Source organism: Thermomyces dupontii (assembly GCF_041956625.1).
Source record: "Thermomyces dupontii strain NRRL 2155 unplaced genomic scaffold VTN31scaffold_3, whole genome shotgun sequence".
Lineage (NCBI taxonomy): Eukaryota > Fungi > Ascomycota > Eurotiomycetes > Eurotiales > Trichocomaceae > Thermomyces > Thermomyces dupontii.
Window position 1 is genome coordinate 2565447 of NW_027192309.1, and position 20353 is coordinate 2585799.

General features: G+C 50.5%; 8 protein-coding genes across 8 annotated transcripts; 5 read left to right on the forward strand and 3 right to left on the reverse strand.

Annotated features, from left to right (window-relative positions):
- Positions 1–362: 362 nt before the first annotated feature.
- Positions 363–5723, reverse strand: VTN31DRAFT_4423 (uncharacterized protein; the record flags this gene model as incomplete). Its single annotated transcript, XM_069404810.1, has 16 exons — positions 363–668; positions 720–872; positions 938–1120; positions 1168–1681; positions 1740–2140; positions 2203–3276; positions 3335–3514; positions 3571–3639; positions 3694–3763; positions 3829–3887; positions 3942–4623; positions 4669–4776; positions 4827–5092; positions 5154–5257; positions 5314–5510; positions 5581–5723. The coding sequence occupies 16 exons, from the start codon at positions 5721–5723 to the stop codon at positions 363–365; spliced, it is 4509 nt and encodes a 1502-aa protein (XP_069261746.1).
- Positions 5724–8107: 2384 nt separating this feature from the next.
- On the forward strand, positions 8108–9322 carry VTN31DRAFT_4424 (uncharacterized protein; the record flags this gene model as incomplete). The annotated part of the gene is made up of 3 exons (XM_069404811.1): positions 8108–8322; positions 8407–8683; positions 8747–9322. The coding sequence occupies 3 exons, from the start codon at positions 8108–8110 to the stop codon at positions 9320–9322; spliced, it is 1068 nt and encodes a 355-aa protein (XP_069261747.1).
- A 190-nt stretch (positions 9323–9512) lies between these two features.
- On the reverse strand, positions 9513–10594 carry VTN31DRAFT_4425 (uncharacterized protein; the record flags this gene model as incomplete). The annotated part of the gene is made up of 2 exons (XM_069404812.1): positions 9513–10249; positions 10312–10594. 2 exons carry the CDS (start codon positions 10592–10594, stop codon positions 9513–9515), a joined length of 1020 nt encoding a protein of 339 aa, XP_069261748.1.
- A 514-nt stretch (positions 10595–11108) lies between these two features.
- On the forward strand, positions 11109–13974 carry VTN31DRAFT_4426 (uncharacterized protein; the record flags this gene model as incomplete). The annotated part of the gene is made up of 3 exons (XM_069404813.1): positions 11109–11562; positions 11628–13830; positions 13887–13974. 3 exons carry the CDS (start codon positions 11109–11111, stop codon positions 13972–13974), a joined length of 2745 nt encoding a protein of 914 aa, XP_069261749.1.
- Positions 13975–14104: 130 nt separating this feature from the next.
- Positions 14105–14855, reverse strand: VTN31DRAFT_4427 (mitochondrial 54S ribosomal protein uL23m; the record flags this gene model as incomplete). Its single annotated transcript, XM_069404814.1, has 3 exons — positions 14105–14330; positions 14389–14679; positions 14758–14855. The coding sequence occupies 3 exons, from the start codon at positions 14853–14855 to the stop codon at positions 14105–14107; spliced, it is 615 nt and encodes a 204-aa protein (XP_069261750.1).
- Positions 14856–15575: 720 nt separating this feature from the next.
- Positions 15576–16122, forward strand: VTN31DRAFT_4428 (uncharacterized protein; the record flags this gene model as incomplete). Its single annotated transcript, XM_069404815.1, has 2 exons — positions 15576–15746; positions 15805–16122. The coding sequence occupies 2 exons, from the start codon at positions 15576–15578 to the stop codon at positions 16120–16122; spliced, it is 489 nt and encodes a 162-aa protein (XP_069261751.1).
- Positions 16123–16135: 13 nt separating this feature from the next.
- On the forward strand, positions 16136–16916 carry VTN31DRAFT_4429 (uncharacterized protein; the record flags this gene model as incomplete). The annotated part of the gene is made up of 2 exons (XM_069404816.1): positions 16136–16266; positions 16322–16916. 2 exons carry the CDS (start codon positions 16136–16138, stop codon positions 16914–16916), a joined length of 726 nt encoding a protein of 241 aa, XP_069261752.1.
- Positions 16917–17445: 529 nt separating this feature from the next.
- VTN31DRAFT_4430 (uncharacterized protein) lies at positions 17446–17912 on the forward strand (the record flags this gene model as incomplete). Its single annotated transcript, XM_069404818.1, has 2 exons — positions 17446–17768; positions 17822–17912. 2 exons carry the CDS (start codon positions 17446–17448, stop codon positions 17910–17912), a joined length of 414 nt encoding a protein of 137 aa, XP_069261753.1.
- Between the last annotated feature and the right edge of the window lie 2441 nt (positions 17913–20353).

Consider the following 20353-nt stretch of genomic DNA (forward strand, 5'->3'; position numbering starts at 1 on the left):
GGAGAAGTCTCTCCGAGATTGTTCTTGGGGAGCATCCAAAAGAAAAGCAAAACGCGATGACAATCTGGCATATATCACGTGATCAAACTCAGGGGCTGAATGTTGAAACGCACTTGACCTGATACGGTTAGTGCTTAACGTGACCACGGTAAACCGATTTCGGCCCGAGCCCGACCCGAACATGCAGGTTGATGCGAACCCGAGACGGTCCAGCACCCTTGCACGATGAATTTTGCGGCAGAACCATTATGGAGTTGCAGTAAGCACTGAGTACTACTGTATAATGTCTACTGTGATACTCCAGTTGGGGACTTGGGACTCTTGATTGTGACAATACTGCACTGTGGACGGATGCATCTGGTCTAAACTGCGGATCCCGCCATGGCCTCAACCGCAACCGAAGCTGGGTTTGTTTGAGAACAGTCACATCGATACTGCTCGCGGAAATCTGACACTGCAAGCCGCTCCAATCTTTCGAGTGCAGCCTGGCTGGCTTTGATCTTTGCATATCTACTGGACGATGCGGTGGCCTTGGCCAGCACCGTTTCGTGAACCAGCAACGCCGCAAGGACCACAGGAGGCTCACCATCTACTGACGGAATTTCGCCCGATTTCAAGCTATAGTGGGCACATCCAAACTCCTTGGTCAGCCGGTTATGGAGAAACGTCTGTCAAGAGATTAACTAATGGTCCACAAAAGCTCGGGTTCGAAAGCCTACCGTCGGGTGTTTGTTTGCGAAGGAGTCGTAGAGCGACATGTCCTTAAAGTAAGGACTGATGTGTCTGCGGTAGAAATCTTCAACCACTCCGAAGTTGAAGCAGGAATCTACGAAAATAGCTCCGATGTACGACTCGATTATGTCAGGCAAACACTAATCTAAGTGTCAGAGGCATGACTGCGATAAGACAGCGTAAGGTCCGTTGTCCAACGGCGTACCTTTGGTGGATCTTCAGCCAGCAGCCAGAAATCTACACTGCTGTTGCTTTGAATAATCGACTTGGTTTCCTCCGCATACTGTGTGATCTGGTTTGTCAAAGAGCTGCTGAAATGCTGCAGGTGAGTATGCAAATCTAGTTTGACGGCTAGAGCACCCAAAAACTTATTGGAAACAATAGCCATCTGCTCGTTGGTTAGAGCAATTTCAAAGCAATCAGATGTAAACCGACCTTATGTTCCGTCAACCACTGCGGGTCACGGCTTGGGAACCGATGAAACAAGTCTTCAATGCATGCCATTTCCAACAGTGAGTCGCCGAGGAACTCGAGGCGCTGATAACACGGCACTTTTGCCCAAGCCAGCGGATATGATGGATGAGTGAAAGCAGACCGAAGCAACCTTGGATGCTTAAAGTGATATCCCAATTTCTGTTCGACCTTCTGGGCCAAATCGATCTCGAACCCATCTGGGGTTTGGATTTGATACGACGGTAAGGAGTATAAGGCGTAGTAGTCTCCCCACCGCTGGGCTTGATGGCTGGGACTGTTGACCATGACAGTGACGGCTTTGGTTGCCATGTCAAATCGGTGTTCCGGACCCCCAGACATGAGACAAGCACCAATGAGAGCTTCGCATACGTCGGCGATCGTTTTCTCACCGAGGGCGTGTTCGCCATCTGACGAATTCTTGCCTTCATTTCCTTTACCCTGCAGTAGCTTTAGTCCTCGCGGATACCAGTTGCGTCTGTGAAAACCTGTCAATTGGACTCCTGACTTGTGATCGCGCTGGTTTGTTTACACACCTAGAAAATCCTTTGGTGCGAATAAATTCATAGATCTTTCGCTCTTTGGCCGTTTTGAAAAGGTTCTTGTTGCAAATGAGACACATCCTGTTCACGTGGTAGTCGAATTCCTTGTCATGCGGATTTTGGGCAAACAGTGCAATGGACGTGGCCATTTTCAAAAAGCTGTCACCGAGAAACTCGAGACGTTCATAATTTTTTCCCATACCGCGTTGGAAATGGACTTGCTTGTCTCTATGTTCCTCGGTGTTGTCGGAGTCCTTGGTCAAGGCCTCCAGAGCGTATGTCAGCTTGATTTTGAGCTGCAAGCTTTTGCAAGCATCCTGGGCAATGAGATACGACTCGAGTCTGGTGATAATCGCCGGGAACGCAAAACAGGTGGCTGCAACAGGTGCAGGTATCTGGAGCTGTGATGAGATTCCATGGACATCATTCTGTCAGGGTTAAGGTTTGCTCAACGTACAGCCGAAATCGTCAAAGCCGCCAGGCACACCACCGACCTCTTTTCTAATGTCTTGTCCTTTTCTGATGACTTGTCCAGAAAGTTCCGGCGCAGTGGAACCAATTCTGCATCATACACCGGCTGATTCCAGTCACAACGAGCAAGGAAACCAGGTCGAGAATTGCGGTACAGGCTCAGGCAATATTCCATGATGTTGTTCATGAACCGACGACGGGCCACGAATGGAGGAGGCGGATCGGTTGGACGGAGGGACTGGTTTACACCTGTCACGAAATAGCGGTATCTGCCATCCCATTGGTCATATATGAAGCGCCCCTTCATATCCTCGGGAGCGTTGGGACCGGATGAGGGGATGGACTCATTGTCTGAAATATATTGCAGCATGTCCCAATCGATGACGGTGAACGGTTTCACCTCATTGTAAGGAACATCTGCAATGGACAGCCCTGGTGCCAGCCAGTATGGAAGTGCAGCCGAGTCATGTGAGTATACCTTGTTGTAAAGGTCCTTGAACACGCGAAGTGTGAAAGTTGTCAGCAGATCCAAGGCGGCCGAGCTAACCGGCAAGACTTTTTCAACTGCTACTGTTTGGACAGTCGTTTCGACGTCGTCCTCCAGATAAATCGGAAACTCTGGGAACTGAGGTAGCCGCGTGCGTGTTAGCAGAATGATGCTCTGATGGCTTCGACTTAGGTTCCTTGCTGGTCTGAGGATGATGATTGTCAAGGAAAGGACCTCTGGCGCAGTGTCAAAGGTCCGATCCCAGATCGCTGGTTTGGTGATCATGCGGTACTGATTGGTTTTCTTAGTCGCAATCGCAAGCTTCGCGTTTCGCATCAAAGGCAGTCGCTTGCGATACGTGGACATGAAGAATTCGTCAAGCAGACCTTCCTTTCGGAGCAGAATGCACATGTCAAAAGCTGCAGACTGCTTCGCCAGCATTTTCTGAGTTGCGGGCTTTCCAAAAAGTCGTCGAACCGGTGATTTCTCCGGAAGAATCACTTCGCAGACAAACATACCGCGCGCTGCAAACACAAAGTAGTTGACTTTGGGGCAAGTCTCGTTCTCGAATTGCTAAAATCAATCAGTCAACGTTGCAAGGAAGCATGGGATACGATGACGGAAGACCAACCAAGGAACTGGCATATCGAGCGAGCACGGAAAGCGCTGAATGATAGGTTAATGTCGCACCAGTTCTTGCAATCCTATACGTTCTTTTCTGGCTCTCATTTTGCAAAAGATCACAGACTTTCTCGTCATCTTCGAGCAGCCTATCCTTCGGCAGGCACTCGCAGAATCGACGCATCAGTTCCTGCCAATTTGTCAGCACACTCATCAACACAAAGAGATCAATATGATGAGGCTTGCCTCAGCTTCGCGCACTTCTTCAAGTTTTGTTTCCTGCGCAACGTTTCCGGACTCAATCATATGGGCGTACTGTGGCACGTTAACACTTAACAATTCATACGACTCAAGTGCTAGGTACTGCACCGTCGAGTTTGCATGTCTTGCCCGTCCTCGACTTTGAATGTATTGGATCAGAGTATCGTACAGATCAAATCTTTTAGTGCACGTTAGCAATTAACACCGCCTGTGCAGTAGGACTCTTCCGGTATATCTACGTACCTCACCACCAAGTTGCAATCTGGGATGTCGAGTCCTTCCTCCGCGACAGAGGTGGCAAACTTTACGAACCCATCAGCAGACTCAAAGGGTACCTGGAGAGGGGCGGACTATACCAGACAGTTGATGTCGCCTTTCTTGAATTCCGTCATGACCTTGAACTGTTGGCGGTAGGTGGTGTTTATCCCGCCAACGTCGCCAGACCTGATTCCTACCAGGACACCAGGATAGAGATTTGGTACCTCCAAAGTTCTAAAGAGATCCTCCAACAGCCTGGCTGTGTGACGCTGCTGAGTAAACACAATGCATTTGGTATCTTTGCAACGCTGAAAAGTCTGAGATAGCTTCTGGTAAAGCAAGTGGACCTTGGGGCTGAGCTGACTCAGGATCTCTTCCTTGTCAGGGAGGTGGTTTGCTACGAATGTGGCTGCCTCTTGCAAGCTTCTAGACTCGGCCTCCACCCTGGCCATTGCATCCGCCTGTGGGAGCCGTTTGAATTTTGTGCTGATTTTTCCATGTAGCTTTGGTAGCATTTCTTCGGCTAGAGCGTGTTTCCACACCCGGTCCGAGAACCATGGGCCCAGTTCCGCGCTCGCGCTCAACGCGTACTTGAATGTCGCTTCAAGGCACTCCAGATGGCCAAAGTTCTTTTCCATGGTGTCATATAGCTCGGTCCGTAATGGCTGACCGAGCCTGGGATATCGCCACACCTCTTCTTGTGGACGTCTGACCACTTGGTGAAGGAGGGCTAAGTTTGAGGTGGTTGCAATCCGGCTATGCAAAAGAGTTTCTAGAGTTCTGCAACAATTAGGATCAGCTATACTTGATCAGTGAAATCCTTACTGTGCAGCTTTCACTACGTCTCCTCTCGAATCGACGGGGGAAGCAGTCATTCCGAAAATCCGTGGCCGCTGTTCGGGGCTTGTCTTGAGATAGGCGTCCTTGATGATCCTGGTTGAGGTAAGAGGAGTAATCACCGCACTGCTGTGCGTGGCACCTACCTGGCATAGGGGTGGTCCTTTTTAGTATGATGGGCTTCATCGAAGATCAGTAAGTTGATCTTCTCCATTGTGATATACGAGTTCAGCAGACATTGATGGAGGACGTCTGCAGTGCAGACGATCACCATGCTTGACTCGAAATAATGGTCCCAGATCTCCTTGCTCCAGAGGTCTACGTTCATTGCGCCGAACAGCTGGCTGACCTTCTGATCAAGGTTGTTCTGAAGAACTGCGGTTTGCTGGTAGACTAAAGTCACGCTGTCCACCTAAGTTGTTCTTAGCCAGAATTGCGTTACCGCGTTCATCTTGATGTCCAGAGAGACATACCAGAAAGAACGATATCCGAGGTTGTCGGCCCTCGCTTCGAGCAATCAGCTCGTTCTGAATGGTATGCTTCAAGAGAAGAACTGCAATCAAGGTTTTCCCAGAGCCTGAGACCCGTTCTTAGTTAATAGAGGTCGCTCTTAAGTGTCTCCGTGTTCCGAACCTGTGTCCAGAACCGCAATAGTGTTTTCCTTCTTCGCCTTCTCAAACAGTTCCAGCTGGTATTCTCTCGGATCCATTGTGCCCGCTGCAAAGTCATGATTCGCGATAAGGTGTTGTATTGATTCTTCTGGCTGGGCTTTCACACGAGTCGAATGGATCTCCAAGTCCTTTGATGCTGAATGGGCCGCCTCTGATATTCTGTTGATGACATTGGGTCAGCGTTGTACGGCAGTCAATCGAATAGACAATGTTCGTCATCTTTTCTCACAGTGCCTTGAAAAGCTCATTTTGTGCAGTTCGTCTCGACTTTTCGTGCAGTTCCTGGACATCTCCTGGATCATCGACCTCAGAATCCGTTGAAGTTCCGACATCGTCAGGTGAGAAACTGTCTCTGGACTCGTCTTGCTCCATGCTTTGTCCACTCGCATTTGATGCTAGAGTTGTAGACATCACGACAGTTCTATTGTAGGAGCACTTCAGTCGAGAGTCTTGATCCTGGGCAGTCTGCAGAAATGAACATGAGACGAAACCAGAAAGGGTCCAAGAGTGGTAGGAGAAGATGCGACCGTGGATGTCTGTTTGCACCCCCTCAGGTCTGATACATGTAGAAACAGTGAATATGCCTCCGCTGTGGCGTTTTGTCGCTGTCAGTCAAGTCGCAGATCTTTCATCAAATTCTCCCGTGCGCATGCGACATTAATATTTGATGATCGTTTTCCCGGTAGCAAGTTTCAGGTACTCTCCATGCTCATGCTTTGGTTGTTGTTTTGAAGCTGACTCTTGTTTTATCGTTGGTTTGCTAAGTTACAGAGTCTAGTGCTGAGGTGTGGAAATAATTTCCTATGAGCGTGACTGGAAGTATCAACGGAAGCTTGCATGAAATCTTCTCCAGTCGTACAAATAGGCCCAAGGTACATATATGAATTGGTAACACTAACAAGACTCTGCCATACTTAGATATATCTTCCGAGGCAGTTAATCGATGTCAGAATCGGAATGACATGATGGTAATTTGCCGGATGGATGCATGACCCAAGGCAAGTGTATCATCGTCTCTCAGTGCCAAACATTGAGGACGATACTCTGGAGGAAGCCATAGCGTCTTCACACCACGAAAACATAGCCATTGTCCTCTTCCACAGACGCTTCGAAATTACGTAAAGCAACATGAAAGCATGACTAGTAGTAATTGACAGCTTCATTGGCTTCGACTACCTTGCGGCGTTTCAATTGCCATTTGAGCATGCGAAGTTTTTGCATCTTCGTCTTGTTTCGAGGTAACACTGGATCGATCTTCTCCTTCAGGCCTTTGAAGGTCGACTGACATCTCGTGACATCGTTGGCTAACTCTTGAGCGCCTATAGAATAGGGTGCGTGCTTCTTGTCTTGAAGAAGGTTGTAAAGCGCTTGCAGTGTTTTCTGAAGGGTCTCAATTTTTTGCGTGAGTTGGAGAATTTCCCCCTTCGCATCTTTTACTTTGCTGATGTAGCCTCCGCAAATTTCGAGGATTCTGTCCGAAAGTTGAATGAGACTACCCACGCTTGCTGCAGCGGCAACAACGTCCATGGCAGAGACAGTAAAGAGACGGAGTAAATACAAAAGCTCGGAATATATGATACAAAATAGGCTCGGGTATACTAGATTGAAAGGACACAATCCTTGAATGTCTGAAGGTGCATGCTTCGCCACCACCTAAGTATGTATATACTGCGTCAATAACATGGAGTTGAAAGGGAGCCGGCCCTTAGAAGTACTACTACTTCCGGACATTTTAAACGCGCTAAGCTAAAGCCTGATACTCCCGTATCTGAGATATCTTCCCAAGTAACGGCGCTAAGCGTTTCTTTTGGGAGAAAGAGGGACAAAGGCTGAACAGAAGAGCATCGGAGTCGAGCAGAACAATACAGAAAGCGGCTACATAGGTACGAAAAGCATTCGATGTGTAATACTAGTACAGGACTGAGTTTTCTCCGAATCGAAACCCTGGTCTTCGTCTTGAGATGGCCGATTCTTTTGGTTCTGTTGCGTCTTTTGGCCCCCCAAGAGAAATGCAATAGTACCTCGAGTTCCTAGCATGTGTGCTGAGCATCAAGGCTTGGAGGCATATAGCAACGCATCGATATGATGCTGTCTCCGAAATAGTACTCCGTTGCAGGCTCACGGTCGGTCCTAGATGCAGCGACAGGGGCTCTTGACCTTGTCAGGGTGATGAGATCAGGTTTCCATCCGTTCAGATGAAGCCCTCAACAAACTTGCTGCTGCCATTGATGAGCTCAGGTGACCAACATTCGGACAAAACAAGTGAAGACGGACAAGGATATGGCGGCTACGCTCACGGACAGACTCAAATGCCCAATTAAATACTGTCAGGTCTACCTAACTAACTCCGATTTTCTATGCAAGCAATCCTGCCGCCGGCGACTCGCCGTTCCTCGCCCCACCGATCGCCATGGCCATACAGAGTCCAGACTACGAGTAGGGATGGTGTCATTTCTGTCATTTCATGTCATTTCAAATTACCGACAAGTCATTGTCATTTCGGCTTGTCATTTGAAATTTTGGAATGACAACCTGCCATGCCAAGACGCTGGAACTATGTATGAAATGACTCGAGTCCCAGAAAAAGGGTTGATAACCTTAGTCAGCAAACCCTAATCACGTGTACTCTAATATGGTATCACGTGACTTGCATGACTTAGCTAAACAAATGAGGTGCAGATGCAGTTTCAGATTTCACGTCTGTCTCTCCGCACCCTATCACTCGATTAGTCGCTCCCATAACATTCCCTTGCACCATGACGGAGCAAGAACAAAGTCTTCGGGCCCTCTTCTTGGAGGCTAAAGCTCTGAAGGCTGACGTAGAGGAGAATCCCGATCCTACCAACGAGTCGTATCAGGAAAAGGTCGCGACAGCCATCGCCAAATTCGAAGAATGCCAGAACCTGGTCAGCCGGGCTTCCGTATTCAGCACTAACGAGGGACTGGAAGATATTGCGACGACAGATTTGCAGTACGGTCCGGTCCATTTGCAAACAGTCTGTCATTGGGCGAACGAAACTAATCCATTGATCTTGGTGACGCTGCGGGGCTGAAGACTTCTGACGGTGGACTATCTTCTGGCGGAAGTGCTGCAGCGATCTTCCGCTACGGATAGAGAGTCGCTTCTTCGACGTGTCCTCGGCGAGTACGAGAAATATCTCACCCGACTGGATCACTATGACCTCCTGTCCGCCAACGACCGCAAACTTTTTGAACGCTATCAGGAAAATCCTACATCGTTCACCCTGGCATCCCAAAGTGATGCCGCACACCGTCGGGAGGTCAAGGTTGCACGGTTTCGCGAAGAGAAGGAACTGAAACAGAAGCTCGAGGTACCGATTGGTTTAATCGGAGTTCTCACTTGTTGACGATTGGGTTCTGACTCAGTCACGCAGTATCTCTCACAACAGCAATCGCAACTGCAGGCTGACGACGATGCCACGCGGCAATTGTATCTGGCAGAAATCAATCTTTTCACGCACCAGACCTACCAATCGCTGGATATGATATCTCAAGAGTTATCCATGCTAGTGCAGATGAAGAACGCCCCAAGGCCGCCAGAGCGCCCGGCTCCTGAAGAATCGAGGCAACGTAACCAGACTGACAAATCGGGCTACTCGGAGCGACTGGACCCGCCCGTTGCCCAACTGTTATCCGGTGGGAAGCTGGGGCCGCTCCTCAGCAAAGACGGAAAGCCTCTGCAGCCGTTCACACTGACTGATCGCCGCACTCAATTGAGACAGGGCGTCTTCAGACCAGGTCATAACCTCCCCACCATGACAATTGAGGAGTACCTGGAGGAAGAGAGAAAACGTGGCGGCATCATCGAGGGAGGAAACAACCAACCTCCTCCGGAAATTGACGAGGATGACATGGAAAAAGCTGATGAAGAGACAATGAAGGCACGGGCCTGGGATGAATTTAAGGAAGAGAACCCCCGAGGATCGGGGAACACACTGAATAGAGGATAAGAGTCGGAGAGTAATATATTTTTCTGAAACAAACGCGTAATGTAGTAATGACACGTTCAACTCCGTCTCTGTTTTGACGCCTTTACCACTGGGTACTACAAAACGGAGTACTTTTCACAGAGTGGAGAGGACCAGCATCTCCACGTCGACATCCACATCCGAGCTTTAGTGTTAGATGTTAGCCTGGTGTTTACGACGTGATCTTGCTTCGCTTGATTTCGTCCAAGATGGCTCCTGCTCCCTGGGCGACCAATTCCTTCGCCACCTCCAAGCCAAAGGCCTCAGCCGACCGGCTGTCCTGTACTTCACCCTCGACCTCTGCCTCTGCGCTGCGAGAGCCATCGACTGCAACGACGATTGCACGCATCCGTAGCTTCGGCGCACCACCTTCTCGCGGCAACCACTGCGACTCCACACCGAGCGGGGCGCTGCAGCCGCCTTCCAGCGTACGTAGCAGACTCCGTTCGGCCAGCGTGGCCAGCAGCGTCTCCTTGTCACCGATCTTGTCGAGCATCTCCAGCACGATGTTGTCATCCTCGCGGATCTCGATCCCAATCGCGCCCTGCCCAACGGCATACAGCATTTTGCCATTGGTCGAGTCGAGGTACTGGGTGATGCGATCGCCGAGACCGAGCCGTAGCAACCCCGCCGCAGCGAGGATCAGACACGTGTAGCGCCCATCTGGGGCGTCCAGCTTGGCTAGGCGGGTGCCGAGATTGCCGCGGGTGCTCTCGACTTTTAAATGAGGATATCGTTGGGCTAATTGAGCAGTTCGCCGAATCGACGAGGTGCCCACCACGGAGCCGGCGGGGAGTTCATCCAGCGACCGGTACGGCAGACCTTGTTTCATAACCAGAACGTCGCGGGGATCTTCGCGCTTCATCACGCCACCGAGGGCACATTTAGGAGGTAGCAAGGTTGGGACATCTGTGAAAGGTTCTTCCTTAGCGATATGAAAGCTTGAGTTTCGAATTCAGAGATCCTCGCACCTTTGAGCGAATGGACAATGAAATCAAGCTCGCCCTTGACAAGGGACTCTTCAAACTCCTGCGTCCATAAATTCTTCGTTGTAAAGTCCTTGAATGCGGTGGTCTGGTCACGGTCCCCCGCCGTGTCTCTTGCGATGACGTTGAATTGGCGTTCGGGGTAGGCTTTCTTCAGCGCCTCCACCACGAGTTCGGTTTGGGCGAGGGCGAGTTTGGATCGGCGCGTGCCGACATTGAATGACGTCCTCGGCGCCGAAGGAATGGATGCGGGCGTTACCGTGGCCATTGCAGCAGCAGAATCGGAGCAGTTGTTGATTGAGACGAGAATCACATGATTGAGAAACCTAATTGGAGGACGGAGTATCCCGATATAACTTTCGTAACTTCTATCTGATGATAACTACTTATCAAGTTACCAGCCTCTGATCGATAACCTGGAGCTGTCATAGCGTGATACTCGTCGATGTTCTGCATCGGGCATTGTTTCCACGATCCGCTTGTGATGCTGAATCCGTGAGCGCTGCCAGTAGCGGCTCCGTGACCTGCGATTAGACTTCCTGTGATCGGGTGTTGGCGGTTCGATTGCCTTCTAGACCTCGGCATATTGCGCATCCTCATCTCCGCATTATCGAACCCTCTCCGCCATTTGGAGATCGTGACAACAATCATTCCGACCAGCTCTTCTCCTCACTCCAAGTTTCTCCTCATTTCTGTCCCTCATACTTCTGATCTTCTCGAAGCTCGTTCTCACCGCTCTAGCTCCCTCTTTGCCGCTTGATTCTAGCCGAAGGTGCTTCGTCATGGGCTCGAGCAGCACCAAAACAACGAAGTTGCCTTTAGTACCGCTGGCACGGGACACGGTCCTGTTGCCAGGGCTGACCCTCCGCATTCCTCTGACGAACCGTCCTGACCTCGCGAATCTCCTGTCTACGTTACTCAACCGCAATAAACGTGACCTTAGTTCCATCTCTATCGGCTGCGTGCCATTGGCGTCTCCTCGCCTGTCCAAAGATGGACGACATTTGATCGATGACGGCCAAACTGATTCGGATATTGATGACGTTGTGGATGCCGGCCAGGCTCGGAAGGATGATTTGTTTCGATATGGAACCGTGGCCAAGATCGTCGGGCTCCAGCGTCGTATTCACTCGGAGCCCTATCTTCTGGTGACCGGTGTGCAGCGAATGACCGTCGTCAAGGTTTTCCGAGATCGCCCATTCTTTGAGGCTGAAGTGCAACTGTACAATGAACCAGGTAAGAGGAATCCTTCCCCTTGAGCCTAGCGTCGTCAGTATCATGACTGACTTCAACTGATGCAGTTCCATCTGCAGAATCGGACACCGAAGTCGCAGAACTCTTCCAGCACCTGAAGCAGCTGTCGAAAGAGCTTCTTGCCCTTCTACGACTCGTTGCTCTTTTCCCTACGACGTCATCAAATCTGTCCCCCACCGTTGCGCGCAGGTTTGAAGTCTTCATCACCCGTACAGATGTCGCCGAAGCCGGGAAGCTTGCGGATTTCATGGCAGACGTAGTGGATTCGACTTTCGAAGAGAAGCTACGGGTTCTCGCCTCGTTTGACGTCAAGGACCGTCTAGAACTGGTCATCGAGCTGTTGGATCGGCAGGTTAAGAATCTCAAAGGGAACATGAGAATCACCTCAATCACGTCAACCGAGATCCCGATGAATGGACCATTTGGCATTGGTCAGCTTGACCCCAGACGGCGCTCTCTGGTTGGCATGCCGACCATCACACCCGCCGGTGCCGCTGGCGGCGGTGAAGACGACAAGGAGGCCAACGAGGTCGATGAACTTGAGCAGAGACTGAATGAGGCGCAACTCAGTCCAGAGGCCCGCAAGGTTGCAGATCGGGAACTTAAGCGGCTACGCAAGATGAACCCAGCCAATGCGGAGTATGGCGTGTGCCGCACATACCTGGAGAATCTAGCGGACATTCCATGGTCCAAAGTCACCGAGGACCAGCTTGGACCCGAGACGTTGAAGCATGCTCGGAAACAGCTCGACGATGATCATTACGGGCTGGAGAAGATTAAGAAGCGATTGCTCGAGTATCTCGCAGTCTTGAAGCTAAAGCAATCGGCCAACAAGGATACCGATCGCGAGATTTCGGAGATCTCCGAGAAGTTAGATGCCTTGGACAAAGACTCCTCTGCGGTTCCGGATGTTGACAAGGAAGCCTTGGAGGCCCGGCTGCAAATGCTGAAGACCAAACGAATGGTTGACAAGTCGCCTATTCTGCTTCTGGTTGGCCCTCCAGGGACGGGAAAGACCAGCCTAGCCAAGTCCATAGCGACGTCTCTGGGCCGGAAGTTCCACCGCATCTCGCTCGGTGGTGTTCGAGATGAGGCAGAGATTCGCGGCCACCGCCGAACCTATGTTGCCGCAATGCCCGGCCTGATCGTGAACGGGCTGAAGAAAGTAGGCGTAGCCAACCCCGTGTTCCTCCTTGACGAGATCGACAAGGTTGGAGGTGCCAACTTCCACGGCGATCCGTCGGCCGCCATGCTTGAGGTGCTGGATCCAGAGCAGAACCATTCTTTCATGGACCATTACGTGAACATTCCCATTGATCTGAGCAAGGTGGTCTTCATTGCGACGGCGAACTCGTTGGACACCATCCCGGCGCCGTTGCTCGATCGTATGGAGACGATCACGTTGGCCGGATACACGACGCTGGAAAAGCGACACATTGCGAGACGGCACCTGCTCCCCAAGCAGATCCGGAGCAATGGCCTCGCAGATGGCCAAGTGGTCATGTCAGACGAGGTGATTGACAAGATCATCATGGCGTACACACGGGAGTCCGGGGTGCGCAATCTTGAGAGGGAGATTGGATCCGTTTGCCGATACAAGGCAGTGCAATACGCAGAGGCCAAGGACGGCAGCAGGGCGGATTCGTACGATCCTCGGGTGACATTGCATGACCTGGAGGAGATCCTGGGCATCGAGCGGTTCGACGAGGAGATCGCGGAGAAGTCATCACGACCAGGCATTGTGACGGGGCTGGTGGCGTACTCGACCGGCGGGCAGGGCAGCATCCTGTTCATCGAAGTGGCGGACATGCCTGGCAACGGACGGGTGCACCTGACGGGCAAGCTGGGAGATGTGCTGAAGGAGTCGGTGGAAGTGGCTCTGACGTGGGTCAAAGCGCACGCATTCGACCTGGGACTGAGCCACGACCCGAACGAGGACATCATGCGCAACCGCAGCATCCACGTGCACTGTCCATCGGGGGCGATCCCCAAGGACGGCCCGTCGGCCGGTCTCGCGCACACCATTGCTCTCATCTCGCTTTTCTCGGGCAAAGCCGTACCGCCGCAGATCGCCATGACGGGCGAGGTCTCTCTGCGCGGCCGCGTGATGCCGGTCGGCGGCATCAAGGAGAAGCTCATTGGGGCCTTGCGTGCGGGTGTGAAGACGGTGCTTCTCCCGTATGCAAACCGCAAGGATGTGCGAGATGTGCCGAGGGAGGTAAAAGACGGTCTCGAGATTATCTACGTCAAGTATGTTCCCTCCGGGTTCCTGTCATTGGATTATTTGCTAACGGGGATCTTTTCAGGCATATTTGGGAAGCGATCCGCGTTGTCTGGCCCAATGCACATTTCCCTGGCCAGCAGCATTTGGAGGTGTTTGAGAGTCGGCTGTGATGTACATCATATATATCCTCCCATTCTATACATGACTTAACATGATATTTTCGGGTGTATGTATGAATGCAAAATCAACGAATCCATACCATATCTAATAATACACGGGAAGGGGAACCAGAACTGCGTATCATGACTTTGGCTTGGTCAACGAGGCAACATTTGGACGATTGTAGTTCAGACCCAGAGCCTGCCAGGTCGGTCTCCAGACGGCTTTCCCTTCTAGCAACTCCTTAGCCTGCTTGGCGTATGCTTCTCGGTCCTCCTCGTCGGGTTTGAGCGTGGCTTGGGGCTGCATCTTCTCGGACATTTCTCTTTGGAACTTGGCCGCCTTGTGGAATTGATCTTTCTCCCATCTAAAAGTACCCATCAGCACAGCCCAAAATCAAATACGATGAAAAGGGGGGTACATACGGAGACATATCCTTTGGCGGATCCGGCCAAACAAACGGCTCCGTCATCTCAATCGTCATGCGCTTCTTGGATTGCGGCCGCCGCAAGGGACCGTACCCGGGCCGACCATCCCGCCGCTCCCGCGTGACTTTTTGCTGCTCAATGTAGCTCCGCACCCGGATCACGTCCACGTTGTACACGCGCTTCATGTAGTCCTTCATATCGAGCTTGTTGAAATGCAGCGGGACGTAGAACGATGCAAACCGCGGCGGCAAAAATGGTGTTCGGATCAATGCAATGACGAAGTCAGGCCTGGCCCTAATAGTTAGTCGACTCTTCCCTTCCTCTCAATGGAACAATGGTTGTCGAAGGGCGGAAAGGTTCACGGACAGAAAGATTTGTTTCCGCATATGCAAAGGCGCGGTGGCCGGTACCCAATCTTTTGGATACTTGTAGCGTCTGGCAAATCTTGCTAATGCGCGCCCCATTTTCGAATTCGGTTGTTTTCGTCTGTTTCTGTCGCGCTTGCACCGCAATCGGTGTTCTTTGAATGGAATGAATGTTGCTGGTCCAGCTGTTGGCCTTGCACATCAGATAGAATTGCGCCAGTGGTCTCTGCGGATGCCGAACCTTTGGAAACCACGTGACAAGTGGATACCTACCAAGTGCCAAGATTGCACTAGTATGTATTTGGTTTAGCGTAGGAGGTACTCCGTATACGGAGTACTCCATCCACCTATGGTAGCCAGGTAAGTACAGTACTGACGACAACCGGCATCCTTTTGCATGTCGGAAATTCCTACAATCGGGTCTTAAAATCACAGGGGACAAAAAAAAAGTACATTATTCCATGACCTCCGTGATGTCTGTATGGATTTGGACTACGGTGTATCGTTACAGGAGAGGATGAAAAATATCAAATCATGGCTGACACTGAACGTTGCAGTCGAGAGCCAGCGCTCTTCGCATCGTTCATGGATATTGGCCGGAATCACTCGCGACTAGCGGTAAGGTGGAAGCATTGAAATCAGCATGTGACTCGCAATGTTTGTCTGGTCGGTCTCCTTTTCCCAACATCGGGGAGCTCAATTGTACAAGCGTACCTCAGTCCGTACTATCGCAGTCATTCTTGTGTGTAGGCTAGGTGGCTTTGAAAATGGCAAAAGAAGCCAACGGGACCATCATTTCCGCTTGGAAGACGCCTGCAAATGGCCATCTGTCCAGGGATGCCAATGGGGACGACAAGACCAATTTCTCGAGATGGAAGGCTTCACGACAATGATGGACGTTTGACTTGGCATTACTACCTCCAGTTGGATGAAGAGAACGAGAAATGGCCACAAACGACCTGTGACAAATATCATTTAGGACTTCCCACGGTTAGTCAAAGTGCAATTGATCACTTTGAGCGAAGTACATTGTTAAGATCTCATATAGGGCCTCCCAGAGCTGCCAAAGCCTAACACCCTCGCCAGGCAGCTGAGAATGGGTTGTCTTTCTTCTCCAAACTCCAGATGCCCACAGGTCATTGGGCATGTGAGTATGGGGGTCCAATGTTTCTTCTCCCAGGAATCGTCATTGCCTGGTATGTCACCAACACGCCGGTACCCCCGAATACGCAGTCAAGATCAAGAGGTATATCTTTGCTCGACAGCACCCTGTCGATGGCGGTTGGGGATTGCACATCGAAGGTCACAGTTCTGCATTTGGAACGACGATGAATTACGTTGCGCTTCGCCTGCTGGGTGTGAGTGAAGAAGATCCACGAATGGTCAAGGCTCGTGGTCTTCTGCAAAAGTTTGGTGGTGCGTTATATGCACCTCACTGGGCCAAATTCTGGCTGTCTGTTCTGGGAGTCATGGAATGGGAATGTGTCAACCCCGTCCCGCCAGAGTTTTGGTATGTCTTGATACTTTCTTCCAAGCTATCTCAATGTCTGCTAAAATCCGCCAAGGTTGTTGCCTGACTGGGTGCCCTTTGCGCCCTGGCGCTGGTGGATTCAGATCCGCATGGTTTTTCTTCCCACGAGTTACATCTGGTCCAAGAGGTGGAGTTTACCACCCAATCCGCTTACAGAGCAACTGAGGGCAGAACTCTACACGCAGCCATACGATACAATTGACTTTGCAGCATATCGCACATCGATCGCGAACGAGGACAACTACTACTCGAAATCATTCATCCTCAACCTGCTGAACTGGATTCTAGTCACCTTGTGGATTCCGTTTCTTCGCTGGGAATCTTTGGTTAAGCGTGCCGAAGACTGGGTATGGGAACTTATCCGGATGGAAGACGAGAATACTTTGTATGCCGGACTTGCACCCGTCAGCAACGCAATGAACTTTGTCGCTTGCTACATCTACGATGGAGAAGGCAGTTACTCGGTACGAGCCCACCGAGAGACCCTCCATGAATACCTCTGGGTAAAAAACGAAGGCATGCTTTGCAATGGCACAAATGGCGCCCAAGTCTGGGATACGGCGTTTGCCGTCCAAGCCATTGTTGTGGCTGGCTTTGCAAATGACGAGAGATGGCGGCCCATGCTTTAAAAGGCTTTGGAGTTCCTTGACAGCCATCAACTTCGTGAGAACGTTCCGGACCAAGATAGATGCTACCGTCAACACCGGAAAGGGGCATGGCCATTTAGCAACAAGTTCCAAGGATACACGGTCAGCGACTGCACAGCAGAGGGGCTCTGATCAACGCTTCAGTTGCAGGAGATGCATGGGTTCCCCAAGAGGATTTCATTGGATAGATTGAAGAATTCGGTGGACTGTCTTCTTCCGATGCAGAACGACATTGGTGGCTTCAGCGAATATGAGAAGAGACACGGATCTCCACTTTTGGAGTGCCTTAATGCTGCAGAGGTGTTTGGAGGTATCATGGTCAGCTACGATCATGTTGAATGCACCACGTCATCCGTCGCTGCCCTGTCCTTGTTCAGCAAGCTGTACCCGGATTACCGAGCCGACGAGATCCAGGCTGCTCCAGCACAAAGCCGTTGCCTATATCAAACGTGTTCAAAGGAAAGACGGCAGCTGGTATGGATCGTGGGGAATTTGCTGTACTTACGCAGCCATGTTCGCACTTGAAAGCTTGCAAAGTGTTGGGGAGACCTACAGCACGAGTGCGTACTCACGGCGTGGCTGCGATTTCCTGGTGTCCAAACAGAAAGAAGATGGGGGTTGGGGAGAGTCCTATCTCAGCAGTGAGAAGCATGTCTACGTGCAGCACGAGAAATCGCAGGTGGTACAGACTGCCTGGGCATGCCTGGCTCTGATGGAAGCAGAGTATCCAGACCAGGATGTCATCCGCCGGGGAATCAAGTTGATCATGTCCCGCCAACAACCTAATGGAGAGTGGCTCCAGGAGGCTATTGAGGGCGTCTTCAATATGTCTTGGTACGTTCCAGAATCCGGGATTGAGTCGCAAAACTTGGGACTTACTTGACCAGCATGATCTCGTACCCGAACTACAAGTTCTACTGGCCTATTCGAGCATTGGGAATGTACGCGAAAAAGTATGGTGACGAGGAACTTCTGTAGTCCGAAATCAGGACGCGTAATCATAATCCATTTGTAGAACTGGAGGTGAATGGAATATGTATTTTACTGTGCCAGGCAGTGAATGACCTTTCGACTTCAGACGGTGCAGAAAGCACTCTCAGACACTCCAGTATGAAACGACCTTGGTACGTAATCATCGCCTCTGACGAGTCATGACACTCACACAGGGCTTCTATTACTGATTCATCTTGTCTGGTCATGTTGTGAAATGTTTAATGGCTGCTCTCTAACGGAGACTGACTCACTGGTCATCTGATACTGTTTCTTGCTCTCTGCTGCTTTGATTGAACGAGACCCATAGATGGAATGAGACAATGACATGACCGCTTGCCCTAACACCTCAACTTGCTCGTTTGCTTGATAGCAATCACGGCATGATTCTTGGGGATGGTGGACTGACTAGGTATTGGACAAAGAGACTCTGCCTGTTTGTGTTTCATCCAGGACTACTACCTTGCCTCACATGAATGGATTCCTCATTTGTTCCAGTGTCGGTATCTTTTCTGTAGGCCTACTCTTTCACGTTTGCCCTGTATCAACTTGTCCTTGCTCCTCCAGCACCTCCACGCATATAAAGGTAGCTTCAGAATCCATCATCTTTCTCAAGAGTCAGTAGTCCTCAGCCATACTGGCATCTACCTATCTCTCCATCTGACGCATCTTCTACGGGTGAATCATTCAGCAGTACCTATATGGAAGACGCAACAACGGTGACGCCTCTTGTCGACCAAAAACGACGGTCCCAGATTCTCGCTTTACCTGGGAAATAAAACTGTTGATCAATGGCAGGTTATGCGGCATGTCACAAGTATCAGAGGAGATAGATGCCGACAGTAAGACTGATGTCAATTTCCCCGAGTCTGCTTTCTCATCTACGTGGGTGAGAGTGACCTTAATTTCTGCACATCGTTTAGACAAACGAAACACAAGAGACAAAGGAATAAAGTGAGAAAGGTACCAAAAGAGTGACTGCGATTCATCAGATCATCAACACAGATGGCTCAGTTCGGCGCAAATATAATCGATAGGACAGTCCGTCTACCTTTGACTGAACGAAGGTCTCCTAGAACACAACGACGACGAATATGCCTCACTCAGTTCCTGCCATCGGTATGGCACACGGCATGATCACCCAACCACATCACGACATAGCATTCTCGAGATATTCATATCTGAGAATCACGCACCGATTCTGAACAATCGTACCGTATATAACGACTGTTGGATTTCAGCCAGGTTATGGCACATTCAGTAAGTACTTGAAGCAAGCGGTCTTGGGTGGCAGACTGATATTAATACTTGATTCCTTGCCTCTGTCGTTAGTGATCCCCTATTGATGTACTTGGATTTGGCAAAAAGCAACACACGATAGAGAAAGAACGACAGGCAACACGAGGCAAAAGATACCTAAAGAGTGTGCGCGATTCATCACGCAATCAAGAATAACTCTACAGTACTGTACGCCAATACTCAGCAACTCATTATGAAAACCGCGGAACGAGTCGGATATTGAGCCTCAGAGACGGGAAAGCTCGCAATCTGGGCTCTCGAGAATTCCAACGATGTTCTACATCCAAACCAATGTCCTACGAACGGAAAAATCATCATGCCACTTCAAATCAACGGATTTCATATATTCTCTAGCCAGTCGAGAACAATCCTTCCTATCCAATGATGCTGATGCAGCAGAAAGCAGCACCACACCACGTACACAGCGGTCTTTGAAGATGGGAAACAGAAGACACTCTGGAGCATCGCATCTATTGGCGGCCTCGCTAGTAGTCACTTTGGCAGGATCGAGCTGTGTGGAGGAAGGCATGGAAAGGGGACTCGAGTGACAAGGTTATAATTCCTCGGTTTCGACTGCTGCATCATCAGAAGGGCAAACAAAACCGGGAAGAGTGACCATTCGCGGCGTGGAGTCCGCCTATGGTACGAATCCATATACCTAATGTTGAAGGAACCATCCAGCTCAACACACCATTCCTTGGATAGATACCTCAACAACACACTATCTGCACCGTGAGAGAGAGCGGAGACGGGGATATGAAGAATATCAGTGTCTAACCAGCTGAATTGTCGGGTCATTTGGATGCCTGATGATGAATTTGAATTGCCGCCGTGCCGAATTTGGCGTATCCTACAAACAGAAGAGTCAGGCAAGCAGGAACAAGCAAATCAGTATATCAGGTTGTCAAGTCCATTTTACGGAGAGGTAGGTAGTACCTACCTAGGTAGATTCCTGGATACGTTCCTGAGCCCATCCCTTGTTGATATATCGATGAATCGCACATCTTCACTGTGCTCTCTGATAGACGCGTGTTCGCCTATTGCATTTTTGTCCGTTGTGTGCTGCCTGGAGCTTTTGCTTACAGACAACGTCCATAGGTATATGGACAGGGGAATGGTGCCTACCCCTT